Genomic DNA, 13,900 nt, shown 5'->3' with positions numbered 1-13,900 from the left:
TCATGTTACTTTTTTCATAGGTTTTTTTTCTCATTCTGCCATCCTTTATCTTCTTTCAGCTCCTTTTGGAGGTATTGAAGAATGGCAGAAAGAAACTGAAAAAGTCCCAAAATAATCCTGAACATTATATGTATACTGCATAAGGGATTAAAAGAAAGGAAGAAGAGATGGAAAAATATGAAAAAAGACTTTCTCATAAAAATAAAAGGAAGCAAACAGATCCAAACAGTGTCATTACCTGACTGCATAGAAACAGATCCAAATTTTTGGTTTTCACTTTTTCTAGAATTTTTTTTTCCTTAATCCTTTTCCTGTTTCACACTAAGATGCTATACAGGGATAAATTACCTCGTACCTCTCTCCACATTGCACTGTGGATTTTATAGAGCTTATTTCTTTCACACAATGTGCATGCATGCATGAACTTTCTTATGGACACATGTGGCATAATAAAAAAAGTTTTATTAAGAATAAAAATATCTTTTTCCAAAAAGGAAGCAGTGATGGAACCTGAGACTTCCAAAAGGTTTGTTACAATGAGTATAAATCATTTATCTCTCCAGAGTAGAATGTATGTATTTTGAACTACCTTGTTCAGACTTTCATCATTTGTCCTTTATCCAGCAGCATCTCAAGGCAAACCTCAAGTTTTTCCTTCTTTCAGAAACTCTTTATGCATTGAATTTCCTTCTCAGTCTGGTGAAAGGTTCCAGGGGATAGGACTCTCTACTGTTACATAGGATCTGGCATCCAGCATTTCTCATAGGCAGTCAAGGTTAGCTATATTCACCAATAATTGTCAAAGGCAATAATTGTCAAAGGCAATAATTTCACCAGTATTTTTTTTAAATGGTGAACTCAGTGTATTTGTGGATGTACAGAAGAGAGTTTTGTTTGCTGGGGAAGTCAAGAAATTTGGCAAAGGTTATGTGGCAGAATGACAGGAGAGAATGTAATGTTACCCAGCACGCCAGGGTGTCCCTCTACATCTCTGCCTAGGAGCTGCTTACCTAAGCAGGGTACCTGCTGTGAAATCGGCAATCCCCACTTCATTTGATGCTTTACTCATTTCCCCTTTGCTTAATGTCACAGTTAACAATTTGCAATTTCTCTCTGCAATACTTCTATGTATTTAGGTGTTTGTTGAGGAAAACCCTGTTCTTGACATACCAGCTTATGTTCTCTTCATGCCTGACAGTCCCTGTTTGCCCTATCAAATTTGAAACCAGCCTTCTGTTTTCCAGACAAGCAGGCTATGTATCTTTTACAATAGTGTCCTCTGACCGATATGTTTTTTCAATGAATTACAGAGACTCAGAATCAATGCACTGCTCTGCTTCCAGCAGCTGAATGGTGTCTGGCAACATATTCAGGCTGGATTCCCAGTTGATCATTTATGGTCAGAGGTTTGATGGATTTTACAAGGAGCATGAAGGATTGATCATTTCATTTATACTGAAGGCTCTGAGCAATTTGAAGCAGGTCAAATAACCCCTGAACCCACTGGGGAAGTGGTAAAGGTTTCATGTCAAACCACAAGAGGAAGATAATTGCAATGCAGAGTCCATGAATACACTGGCCTTATGGACTCTGTTGTATTTGTGCTGCAAGACGTGTGAATAGGAGAGATTGTTCCTCCTAGTTTAGGGACTGATCCTGCAGGTTTGAACTGATTTAAAGAACAGTTGCAGTCTTGAAAGTAATATATTCCTTTGTTAGGAAAATAATTCAGAATTTAATTAAATAAGAGGAGCCCTAAGGTGTGAATGGCAAAGATGTATTGATAGCACAAATACGAAAAATGCAGATGTGCATACCTGAGGTATTGTGTCACACTGAAGTCTCTGCTGTGCTCTCTCAGGTTTTGTTCCCCTGCTGTCGCACAGCTTGGTGCAGGAGAGCATATGTGCATACCACACTCTCCTAGTGTGGTGCTAAGAAGTTTTGACAGTGAATCTGAGGATGAACTGATAACACCAGGCTAAACTAGCCCTAACAAAAGGGCATGTGCAATACATCGACAGTGCTTCTTGGCTGTGCCACAAGGATTGGCGTTGGAGGTAGTCTTTTTTTTTTTGTCCCCAGTGGAAAGTTTATCATAAAGGAGACTGTAGAAGATAAAATTTCTCTCTGTAGCAGCACTACAGGAATCTATGCTCAAGCAAACTCACTACATTTTCTTCAACTAAAAGCTGACATCTTTAACACAATGTACAAGTCAGTGGATCGGGCAGTGTGCCAGTTAACACACAAGGCTAGAGCAAAACACAGCTCAACAGTACTAGAGTGGGTGTCTCATGACTGAACACAGGACCATCATAGAGCTCAGGAAGGCTGGGAAAGGTGAGGAAATGCTGATTTCCCGTTGTCCAGGTTCAAGTAGCTGGAAACCTCTGCTGCCAGAATTTCCATGCCACAAGCAACTTACACCTGAAATAGGAACGGAGAATTAGTTACATGCAACCCCCATACGTCTGAGTTAGTCCAAAGTCTGCTTCTGTTTTGTATCCAAAACTGCTTCTGGCTACTGTGCAAGGGCTTAAGTAGTTAGGAAGTTCCTCATTCTCTCCAGATTATTTGCTTTTAGCCAGTAACACTCAGTAAATCTAGCAAATCGCTTCTCCAGAGAGATTTTGGGTACCACGCACCATCTGAAGAATCTGGATCGAACAGTTTCACATCTCTTCCTCATGCATAAGATCATTCCTTTGCACAGATGTGAAGCAGTTGCATTTCTAGGAACCAGCCCACCATTCTGATTCAACGGGTTTCCAGAGATTTTGCTTTTCATTTCCTCTTCTTGCCAGGTAGCATCATGAACTCCATTAACAAGCTATTGTAACAATCCCAACCACCCGCCCACCCACCTAGAATCAATGGGAGACACAGCAAGCAGCCCTTTCCCTCACAAAGAAAGCCTTGCAACAGATACAAGCAGAGGTACAAGTACAGCTAGGCTTAATACAACCTCAGATTCTTGGTTTTTTAGCTGCATTCACTGCTGCCATGGGCATGTATTCACTGTTGTACTCATGGGAGTTGGATTCACACTGCTGATTCTGCAAACAGAGAGAAAATGCCGTGAATTTAATTTGCAGTCACTAACCTTTGTCACTCCTACCTTTGTTATTTAAGTAGGGCAGTTACTTTGACTGTTTTCAGTGGGAATATTGGTCAGAATAGATTGGCACTCACGTAGAAAACTTGGAATAAAACAAACTGAAAATGAAAAACACACATTGTCCAAAAGAATAACAAATGTCCATGGTCTCCTTTCTTTCCTGAGCCAACTGCTTCTTTGTTTAAGTGGTTTTGCTCCAGAACAGAGCTGGAATTGCTCCACTGATGATTTGTTTCCCCTTCTTGAAGAAAACAATCAGGTGAATTGCTTACCAAAGTAATTTTGCTGACCTGTGCAGCATTTCTCCTCTTTCCTTTGATTCCCAGACTTTAAATCAATAAACAATTCTGTCTTAGAAAAATTAAATCTGAGCTGCTGTCGTCAATGACTGAATTCCAGTGGTAAATTAACAACTCGGTCTCTTTGACAAAAAACACATCACGTGCTGAGTGTGTATGTGCCTGTTCCAGCCTCTAAATCTCATTAAATAAGTTCCCCATCCATGACCCTTGGAGGGAGGGTTCTGCAGATCTCATAGACTTGCTTACCTTGTTCCTTAAGCAACAGACTACAACACAGCAGACACAGGAAATCATGGCAAACATGATCAGGCCAATAATTATCCATGACATGAGTCCCAGTGAAATGCAGTCTTCCTTATCTGCAGATGGAGAGGAAAAAAAAGTCATTACTGATAATTTGCATTCCCCCCCACCTAGACGTAGATTTTCAAATTCTTTCCCCTCTTCTCTTCTTGTTAATAAAAGAGTAAAAATGAGCTCTGGAGAAGGATTTTCCTGAGATGAAAAGCCACCTTGGAAAAGTGTATTCAGGAGGAAGCAGAACATTGCAGTTTTCCAGGAGAGGTGGAACTGTTGGTACCCAGAGCTGAAAATGTAGACTGAAGAGAAACCAAGCCAGGCTTGAGAACCTGATGATATATCAGATCTGAGCAAGGCGCTTACATTGCGTGAGTACCACAGGTGATTTAAAGGGCAGCCTAGACAAAAGAAGACTGGACTTTGGCAGTCATGTTTGGATAGGAAGGCGAGCTGAGGGGCACAAGATTACCTTTGCCCAGATCTGGGAGAAAATATGATAGGGCATAAAACATCTGGAAATAGCTGTGAGCATCTGGCTATCTATACAAATGGAAATTGAGAACTTTGGGAAACACTGCAGACAAAAAAGGATGTCATAGCTCAATTCTGAGAAGCTCTTTGAAGTTCAGAGAGGGCTGAGAGATAATTTGACCCAACCACATTAGCAGAAACCTTAGCATTTCAGCTTCTATCTTTGTTTAGTCCTGGTTTTGAGAGATAGGAAAAGATGGCAAGGGAAAGACAACAGCCAGTACCATGTTGCAACTGAACTATATGGAGAACCAAGTGGAGAACCAAGCAAAACCACTATTAACTCTTTCAGCTTAATATACCAAAGAGCCACTGAGGGAAAGGCAATTCAAAATTAAAGCCTGTGCAGTGAGTCTTCTGAAATTAGTCCAAGCCCTTCTCAGTAAAAAGCCAAAAATTCTCAGCAGCTGTGGATCTGTTCTGCTCTAAGAAGGCTCTAAAGCTAAAGGTCTGCTTCAGAGAGGTGAACACCATCTTCTTCACATCTGAATGGCATGAGAAAGTTCCATATACCACCACTGGCACAGATATTTAACAGGTGATTTTTATTTTTTTTTTTTTTTATCCTAAGCACATGAAGATAGCTCTCAGAATGAATTTATGGATTTTCTTTTTTTCCTGTCTAGAAATAATCTTAACATTTATATTCAGCAGCTCGGAGGATGGACAATGGGAAATTTCTGCTGCAGGCAAAGATGGGACTGCAGTACTCCAAAAGATGTAGTCTAGCTAGCTTGGGTGACACCAACAATGTGCAGAGATCAGCATGGCCTGCAAAACCTGCCCTAGAAGATGAATAAATATGGACGGGCCATGTTGAGCAGTCCACCAACACAGCTCCACTGTTACCAGCCCCCTGCTGAGTAGTTTTAAGCTGTCTTGGAAATATCTGTGCAAACTCTAGTCACATTTTTCACTGCAGCATAGCTATGCCCAATGTCTGCTTGCCAGTAAACTGAAGAGAGGGGAGAAGTAAACTTACCTTGGATATACAAATAGGTTTCTTTCAGCCGGCAATCTATATAAGGAGGGGGTAAGAACATCTCCAGGCAGTAGGTGTAAATGTCGATATGCTTTCTTTCCAGATTCTTAAGAATGAAAGTGGTGCTGCTATTTGAATGCTCTGTCTGACAGTAGGTGACATTAGTCTTGGGGATAACTTTCTCCTTGCTCAAATGGAGTGCACAGATCTCCGTCTTTTCGTGCCCTTTGAAGAGGGTCATACTGAACTCACTCACATTTTTGGGGTTGCGGAATGTGAACTTGAAGTTTCCATTTTCAAATTCCACCATCACCTGGGGCTCAGACACATGAGGCTGATCTGAAGACATGAAAACAGTAAGCACAGTCACTCACATAGCAGTGAAAAGAATCCCTAAAATGTTAAGAAACTCATTTAAACAAATCAAGTGAACCATGTGATTGAAACTTAAGGCATGCAGGTACTCAGAATAGTCTGGCTGTGGAAAGCAGCCTGTACAATGAGATACCAGTGCATCATTCTGGTCATGTAAGACATTACTGAGAAAATAAATGAGATGAGTTAAGATCTGGCCTGTTACCCGCTACAAGGCTGTAGAGGTCACTGTTAGCACTGGATCAGTGAGTTACTTGGTAATGTTTAAAGGCCTCCTTGGACCAAACACTATACAGACATATAATCCCTGCCTCATGATGATTGTCCTGTTCGTAGATAAAACAGGGTGGGACAAAGATGAATGGTAATTATCTCTGTTTTATGGTTCGTAATCTGCACCCTAATCATGTAGCTGAAAACTTAAAATTGGATGAGAACCCAAAACTCCTACATCAGTGCCTTAACTACAAGACCTATCTTTCCTTTCTAGAGTACATAGTGGTTTGAGGCAGCACATAAAGTTTACACCTAATTACTTAGATGGCTATAGCACCGTTATCACTAACATAATGAGAGGAGTAGAGGACAAATATCACTGCATGAATGCACCTGCATGCAATCCAGAAATCACATTTGAATTTCCCCCAAACTGTCTGAAAAACTCTCAGATGTTGTACAACTCTCATTTTGAAAAACTACTGGAGAAGGAAAAGAAAGTACGCTGACTGAGGACCTCTTGCTACCTCACAGTTTGACTTTGTGAAGTCAGCAACCAACAGTATGGGAAACCCCCTCAGACAAAAAATATGTTAAAGTGTGCTGTAAAAAAAATTACAATTATTTACTTCAAGGGCAGTATTTTCTGATCTAGGAAGGCAATTAAAACTATAAAACAAGTTATACAAATGTGTCTTACCTATATTTTTGCATGGTCTTGATGAGCAGCTATCAACTCCTGAAAAATAAAAAATAGTTTCCTGTTTAAAATTAAAGAGAAATGCAGGAAAAGTGGCTGAGCCATGCAAAGTTAAAATGCTGAAGTTATTTTCTAATTTGTGTCATTAGCCTATCTGATCCTGTCTGTGGTGCACTATAAAATCATACGATGTGATAAAAGCATGAAATGTAGAAAGAAAATGCATTCAGCAAGAATTAATATTGATCATACATATAGCATTTACAAATTCTTAAAACACCTCTGCAAAGTAATAGGTGTACTTTGTAAATAGAAGCTGAGATGAAAATAAAATTTTCCCCAAAATACAGAGGAAATCTGCCCCCAAATAAAAGAGCATACTTTAGATTTCTCATGAATCCAGAGTCTGTGATGAACCAGCATTATACTTTGTTGCCAGACTAAAATGCTCATTTTGGTCTACGTTCATTCTTTTTCCCCCACTGCTCAACACTGCATCAAAATAGCCTCTTATGGCACATCCTGAATGAATATCTGGAAGATGCTCCAATACAGCAAGAAAATGTTCAAGTAATGTGTATGGTTTTGTTCCTTTTTCAGTAGCAACTTTTTCTCTTCACGATTATCAAACTGTATTCAGACCATTGTGCATAGGCGGCCTCCATTACAGGAGACAGGTACATTTTTAATAATTGTTCCAGATTTGTTTTTTAAGCCGCTGCCTCCATCACCACCCACTGTGGCAATACTGAGAGTGGAATTTCCTGGCTGTGTTGGTGGCCTGTATTGCTTTGAAATGGTTTGTATGTCAGTACTGGCAGCATAGCACAACCTGCTCGTGTTTCATTTGGAATGTTTCTTTTTACAGTGCCCTAAAATTAAAGGTACAGACAGGTATGCAGACAAGTAGAAAAAAAATTTATTTTCCAGTTCTCTTGTAGCCTGAGTAAGTTCTTCAGAGGCTGCTTAGACAGAAATATACTCTACATCAGGATTTTATGATGCTAAGGAAATATGGGACAAATACTTAAAGACTTTGATGCACCGTCCTATTCTTGTTGTTTCTCCTACATGGTAGTCTAGATCCACACAGAGTAGGTCCCCAGCTGTGCCAGGTATTGTGCTGATTACGCAGTATAAATAATCCCTTTCCCAAGGCAAATGTTGTCTTTGACATCTGGCCTATTTATGCACAGGAGAAGAAGATTATTCTCATTTGGGTACCCTGTATGCTCTCAACTCTTTCTGGATGAAAGCAATCTTTTAGTGTCCATGATTCTTCCTCCTTTGAATTCTTGCTCCCCAATTACTACCATTGGCAAGGGCATTGCTATGAATGATACCCATTTAAAATATTTTTAGTGTGACACATAAGCTAACAGACTTCTGGAAGCCACTTTGTGATGCTCAGTTGGAAAGCAACAGGAACTCTTATCCCTTTTTGATTGATTTACCCTCTTCCTAGTTATCACACTCTTCATGGTCTACTGTGCACAGTCAGCACCCTTATCTAATTCAGCGACAGTTCTAATATCTGTACTTCTCTCAGGACTATTACTTAAGTGTGCGATAACAGACAAGGTATTTGGCATCTTGTACCACTGGTGTGAAGATAAGACAGACAAAACACACTCTCCAACCCACAGTGAATAGAGCTCTGGATATGCTGAAGGCACAGATACAGAAAGTGCTGTCCTCATAATGGTATGTAGTCTGAAAAGCTGAAAGCAAAGGTCAAATAAAGAAATGGTTCTTGATGACTTGCATGTTGCATGGTGAAAGAAAACAGCTGCTATGAGAACAGCATTTGAAATAAAGGTCTTTGAAAATGCTCTGTAGTTCAATGGCCTGTAGTTCGGTAACATACACCTTTAAAATTAGGCCAAACACCAGAAAATTATTTAGGGAAGGGAAGAAAAAAACAAGTGTATTGATATGGCAGAAGCTAGGGTGCATGGCGAATATGTAAGCTGACCTGATACTTTCAAGAAGCATCCACCTGTAGCTGAGATTGCTACATTTGTCACTGGTCATCTGAGAGGAGAGGCAGCTGCTGACTCTGTTGGGGCAGCCACAGAGCCAAGGGGTGCCATATTCCCCCAATGCCCCAGAGGAGTGCGGGGCTACCCTACTCTGAGCACTAAAGCAACAGCTTTGAATTTCATTTCTCTGTCTCTGAGAACAGTTCAATTTTGCTGTTAGCTAATGAAATTGCCCTTTCATACCAGGTGGTTTAAATGTTTGTCAGAAATCATGGTTTTAATCCTTGTTTTTAATGGAAAAGGGCAGAGAGAGGTCATTAAGCATGTAGTTCATGTGACCTTGTGGCAAGCTGAAAGATCATTTTGTATCCTCTCAGGCCCAGAGCCTTAACGGCCTATTTTCAAGAAAGACTCAGTAATATATTTCTCTGAATGAGCATTTTGGTAAATGTGATGCAATTAGTATTCCTCTGAAACAAGTGACCATATAGAAGAGTGTGCTTAGCATAGTATAAAGGCAACACATTTTAAAATGAGATTAACAGTGCCTGAGATTAAAACACAAAATTGTCTACATGGGTGACCACAATGGGTGAGATCTAATATGAATTTCCAACTCACTAGCTATTCTGCATCAGCTCCTAATGTGAATGCTCTCACTGCATACTAAAAGGTGGCTTATGCCCCCCTTCCCTGTGCCTGATTGCTGTTCTCCTGTGCCCATTTGTACCGGTTCATTCCTAGGGTAATCCTATGGACCTGTAACACTCCATGGCTAATGGCCAGACACATTTGGGATGTCATTTGCCAAGTTACAGTCAGAATAAATGTACATTTAGTGGGATGGGAGATAGGAAACTGGGGTTTAAATGTCCAGTAATATTGATTCACTCACTAAACCTCCCTCAAAAGCTATGTGAATAAAAGACTACATCACGCTATTGTTGAAAATGAACAGAAGAATCTCACTGGTTCAATAGTAAAAATGCTTAGATTTGGCCGTAAGGTTCCTCTTTGGTATTTTTCATAAAAGAGCTAATTCAATTGCATATGAAGGTTTTGAGACAAGGGGAAACAAATCTTTCATTCGTTTCATAGCAGTGTCACACTGTGGAGTTGCGTAGTTGTTCCTGGCTCACCTCATGAAGCAGAGTGTCAAGACAAATATTGTAGTTCAGATGTGAATGCAAGAGCTGAACATCTGTATGAAAGTAACATCTTGCTATGTTAAACTATGAAAGAGTGTGTGTGTGTACATTCTGTGTATATGTGTATTCATAGTCATGTACATTTCCATCTCGATTTCATCTTTCCTGCACACTGGCAGAAGTCTGGGAATTTCTATGGTAGTGTGCTTGGACTCTGAGGCCAATGGAAGGTGGGTTATTTTCATTTTAATGGGATTGCAATTTTGTGCTTTCTGGTTGCTCTTTGGCAGACCCAATGCTATTTGCAAACATCACCAATCCAGCATTTCGGTCCTAACTTCAGTTTAAAAACCACTTTGGATTAATTTTAAAACTTGGGGTTTAGGGTCGGAGAATAGAATACTCTTGCTTGGTTTTCTTGCTGTTTGTTTTATCTGCCCCGGTTCTCAGAAAACTAATTAGCTGATAAAAAGAACAAGCATCATTTCACTTGGGTGTGTTTGGCTCTGAAAATGAGCAAGGAGAGTGCAGAGCCTGACTTTAAAACAAACACATTTGTTTTGTTAATACTAAATGCATCACGCAACCACACACAGTTTTTAAAGTTGCTATAGTTTTGACCTTTCAAGGCACTCTGAAAGATGACACTGTCAATTCAGTGTCTTTAATCATATGCCTAAAACTAACATGTTCCTATCTTTCAAGAATCAAGGATTAAGAGAGGAAAGGAGTGATTCTGGGCAAAGCAGGTAATGGCCAGAATTACTCTAGGAAGCCATCTATAATCTGAATTATTTCTATGGTATAACATGTGTTGTGAAATACAGAAACTCTTATAAAATATACCACTAACACAGCAGCCATTGTTGATAATATTTCAGACACCCTTCTAAGAAATGACCATGATTTCCTCCTGTATTGACAACAGGAGATCTGTGGGTGAACAGTGATAATGTTTTGCAAATGTTGGTGTGAAAAAGCTCATGTGCAATGTTTCATAGCAAGGGCCTCAAGTGTTATGGAATCCTACAGCTCCATACTTCAAAATCCCACTGCCTGTGTTTCTCTACAGGCACCAGAGAGGCTCCATGCTCTTACAAACCATTTCTTTATCACAATTGGGTTATCAAATCATAATACACATATACACACATATGTCACCTTGTGTGACCTATTTACATTGAAAAAATGTATAGATCACAAGTAGGTCTTGCTAATCGCTAAGTCAAATAAACCCCAAAATCTCAGAAGTTACTCTTCTTTTACTCCCAGAAATTTGCCTGCTGGAGTGTTAGCTTGTTCTGTAGATGCTAATGTGTCTTACATCAAGGCTATCTTTTACAGCACTTTTCTTTTTAGCAAGAATAATAATAATTAGTACTTTTTATGCTGAAAGCACTGTAAGGTAAAAAACCTGAGAGATACTATTTCTCATTACAGGCAGTCTTTTTCTCCTGCCATCTCCTCTCCCCAGACCCTGCCCAAATCCTATCCTCCATATTTGAAGGAAGGGAGAAAGAAGGGAGAAATGCCAGTATCAGATAGAACAATTACTTGCACCGTTAAAATTGCAGCCTATTTCTTCCCACAAGGACTGGCCTTTCAGATAGCTCCAGCCACATGTAAAAGCATGCTGGTCAAGTATACTTGCTAAATTGACTAGCTGAGAAATATTTAACAAATTTGATAGGATTTTTTTGTTTGTAGATTTAAGAATAACTTTTCAAGGACAAAAAGAGCAGTTCACGTCCCTTTAGAGATACTGATCACAATCCTCCTTCCCTGTGATTTCACCCATCTTTTCAGTCTATCTGAAAACTCAGTTTATTATTGCTGTATTAGTTAACCTTCAGAAGGATATCTGCATTGCCTAAAGACCTGGAAAATGGTTTTTGTTTAAATGAAAGCTTAAATTCTGTATGAAACCTCAGGAGTACTTAAATTCTGTGGAGGGGCTTGAAATCTATCCTGTATCACTAGAATTTCAGAAGCAAACATATTCAATAGCCCTTAGCATGACCTTCAAAAGAACATGTTTAGAAGGTGCTTAGTAACTATGTGCACTAAATATCAGGTCTTACTTTGTATGATGCCTCATACCAAATCCTTGGACAGTATATGTATGAAAAAAAGGACTCTTCTTAATCAGATATTATCTATATTTCCATCTTGGCCCAGTAATATGTGGATTTCAGAGAGGCTACGGATAAATGTGAGTTCTGGTATTTTACTTTGCGTAGCTGTGATAAAACACTGAATCTTGTAAAATGCTACATCCTTGTTTACGGCTGGCCTGAGATCAGTGCTGTCACCAAGTGCCTTCTCGAACACAGCATTAGGATTCAAATCAGTCGGTGTTTCAAGCCTGCACCAAAACGATCTTATCCATTCTTCCATGCCATACGCATTTTTCACAGTATAAAAATTCTCTGCCCAAACAAGAGCAGTTTAATATCAATAACTTGGCATCTCCTTATTAAGCCATTCACCATCATGCTGCCATAAGACCCAGCAAGGGAAGCTGGCTGGAGCACTACAGTCTAAACAGCTGGAGGGTAACACTGAGCGGATGAGCTAAAGAATATAAACAATGAAAACTTGTACTTTTTAGTTTCAGAGCAAATGCCCTGTGCTGGCAGGAATTCTCTTCCCACCAACTCTAGTGATATTAAAGTTGAGAGTAGTCTTTCTGCAGCTATTTCCCTTAATTACCTCTATTCCTCCAACCCCTTGCTATCATGCCTCATTTACTGTCTCCCATCATTGGGTGAGTTATATTGCATAGAGACATCTACTGCAAGAATAATCCAAAATGCTACTCACCATACAGGGCTTCAAACAGAAAGCAGAGGACACAGAAAGTTACAGCAACCGCCTTCATGCTTGCCTGACACAGAGGCACCAGCCTTCTGTCTACTGTGAAGATGGGGAAGAATTCATGGGTAGAAAAGGAAGTGGTTTGTGGGCAATGGGGGAAATGATATGATAATCAGAAGGACTTTTTAATTTAACCCCTGACTACGTTATAGCTATGTCAGCATTAGCTGTCGCCCACACCTGTGGAGTGTGCTGCTTTTTTTTTTTCCTACCTCACAGCTTACTGTCACAGACAGGAAGATGAAAGATTTTCTGACATTATGTTTGATGTTCACTTTTGCAAAGACTGTTTCTGGTTAAATCTATCACGATAGTGCACTTCCTGCAGATGGCCCATGGTCAGCAACTTGTTCTTTAAATTAACTCACCAATACATACCTATTTGCAACAGGCAACCTGGTTTTTCCCCACCAGTTTCAGCTGATCTTACATAATGGATGGTCTTGCTCTATGGGGAAATCATTCGTTAGTAGGGTAGGAATTTCTTGGGTGTCCTGGTGCTGGAATTCATTGGAAGAATATGTCCAAATTGCAGAAGGATCCCCTCAGCCCTGTGACTTCCTGAAGGCTCACCCTAACATAAGACATCTACCCTGGAGGTCAGGCTTTCTCTGCATATGAGAAACTTCACGTGGCTCTCTCAGAGGAGGAGATCTGACCCAGTGCCCTAGGGCCTTAGGTCAAAAGTTTCTCTCCTTCCCTCTCCCTGTTTTTGTGCAGCACACTCCATTCTGGCCTGCTAGCCATCTGTATTCTGGGAATGTTTTAGGACCCTTTGAGATAACATGTTCTACAGTCATTTATAACTGGCTATTTATTTATGCCTAATTTTAGTGAAGCTAACATGCTGGAAAAGCAGCTTCTAAATCATGTTTAATATATTAGATGCGGTTAGCGTTTCTGATTGCAGAAAGAGAAGACACAAAGGACTAATAGTGGTGCCTGACAGACACTACTGGGGTTGAGTCCTTGTAATGATCATGCAGTGCTGCGAAATAATTTGTGAATAACAGGCCTGGGTTACTACTTTTAACTGTGTGAATAAAACTTCATGTGTTGGTTTACTCTTCCTCAAAAAGTGATTTAATTTCTTTCACTACTACTGCTAAAGATCTGTTCGCATGGACAGTGGCAGAGAGTTTTATTCTCTTCAAATCTTTGCAAAGCCCTTCAAATCTTTGCCTTTGCTAAATTAAAATCAGAGCTAAGCCTGAGTCAAGTCAGGATTTGATCTAAATTTTCAGGTCTCTGGAGCCAAACTTAAGCAACTCTAACTAGAGAAAGTTTCTACAGAATACTTTTAATTCTGAAGCTCAAGAGTAATATATGGAGGTTCAATGATAAAGCTGAAAAAGATACATCTGAC

The 13,900-nt window shown here is 39.8% G+C and overlaps 1 protein-coding gene across 1 annotated transcript; it reads right to left on the bottom strand.

Annotated features, from left to right (window-relative positions):
• Positions 1 to 442: 442 nt before the first annotated feature.
• Positions 443 to 12,558, bottom strand: ICOS (inducible T cell costimulator). The gene is made up of 6 exons (XM_074829339.1): positions 12,481 to 12,558; positions 6,528 to 6,566; positions 5,237 to 5,575; positions 3,670 to 3,782; positions 2,969 to 3,059; positions 443 to 2,430 (listed from the first exon to the last, which is right to left on the bottom strand). Exons 1-5 carry the CDS (start codon positions 12,536 to 12,538, stop codon positions 2,970 to 2,972), a joined length of 639 nt encoding a protein of 212 aa, XP_074685440.1. The 5' UTR covers positions 12,539 to 12,558; the 3' UTR covers positions 443 to 2,430; position 2,969.
• Between the last annotated feature and the right edge of the window lie 1,342 nt (positions 12,559 to 13,900).

The sequence above is a fragment of the Strix aluco genome, chromosome 6 (genome assembly GCF_031877795.1).
Source record: "Strix aluco isolate bStrAlu1 chromosome 6, bStrAlu1.hap1, whole genome shotgun sequence".
NCBI classification, from domain to species: Eukaryota; Metazoa; Chordata; class Aves; order Strigiformes; family Strigidae; genus Strix; species Strix aluco.
The sequence above is the reverse complement of the archived record's forward strand: the minus strand, read 5'-3'. Positions and strand labels throughout refer to the sequence as shown.

Excerpts from the sequence above, each read along its gene's own strand:
- ICOS (XM_074829339.1), bottom strand. The coding sequence starts at position 12,538 with ATGAAGGCGGTTGCTGTAACTTTCTGTGTCCTCTGCTTTCTGTTTGAA. Across the intron at positions 6,567-12,480 it reads TCTGTTTGAAGCCCTGTATG|GAGTTGATAGCTGCTCATCA; the intron begins GTGAGTAGCATT and ends TTTATTTTTCAG. Across the intron at positions 3,060-3,669 it reads TCTGTTGCTTAAGGAACAAG|AATCAGCAGTGTGAATCCAA; the intron begins GTAAGCAAGTCT and ends CTCTGTTTGCAG.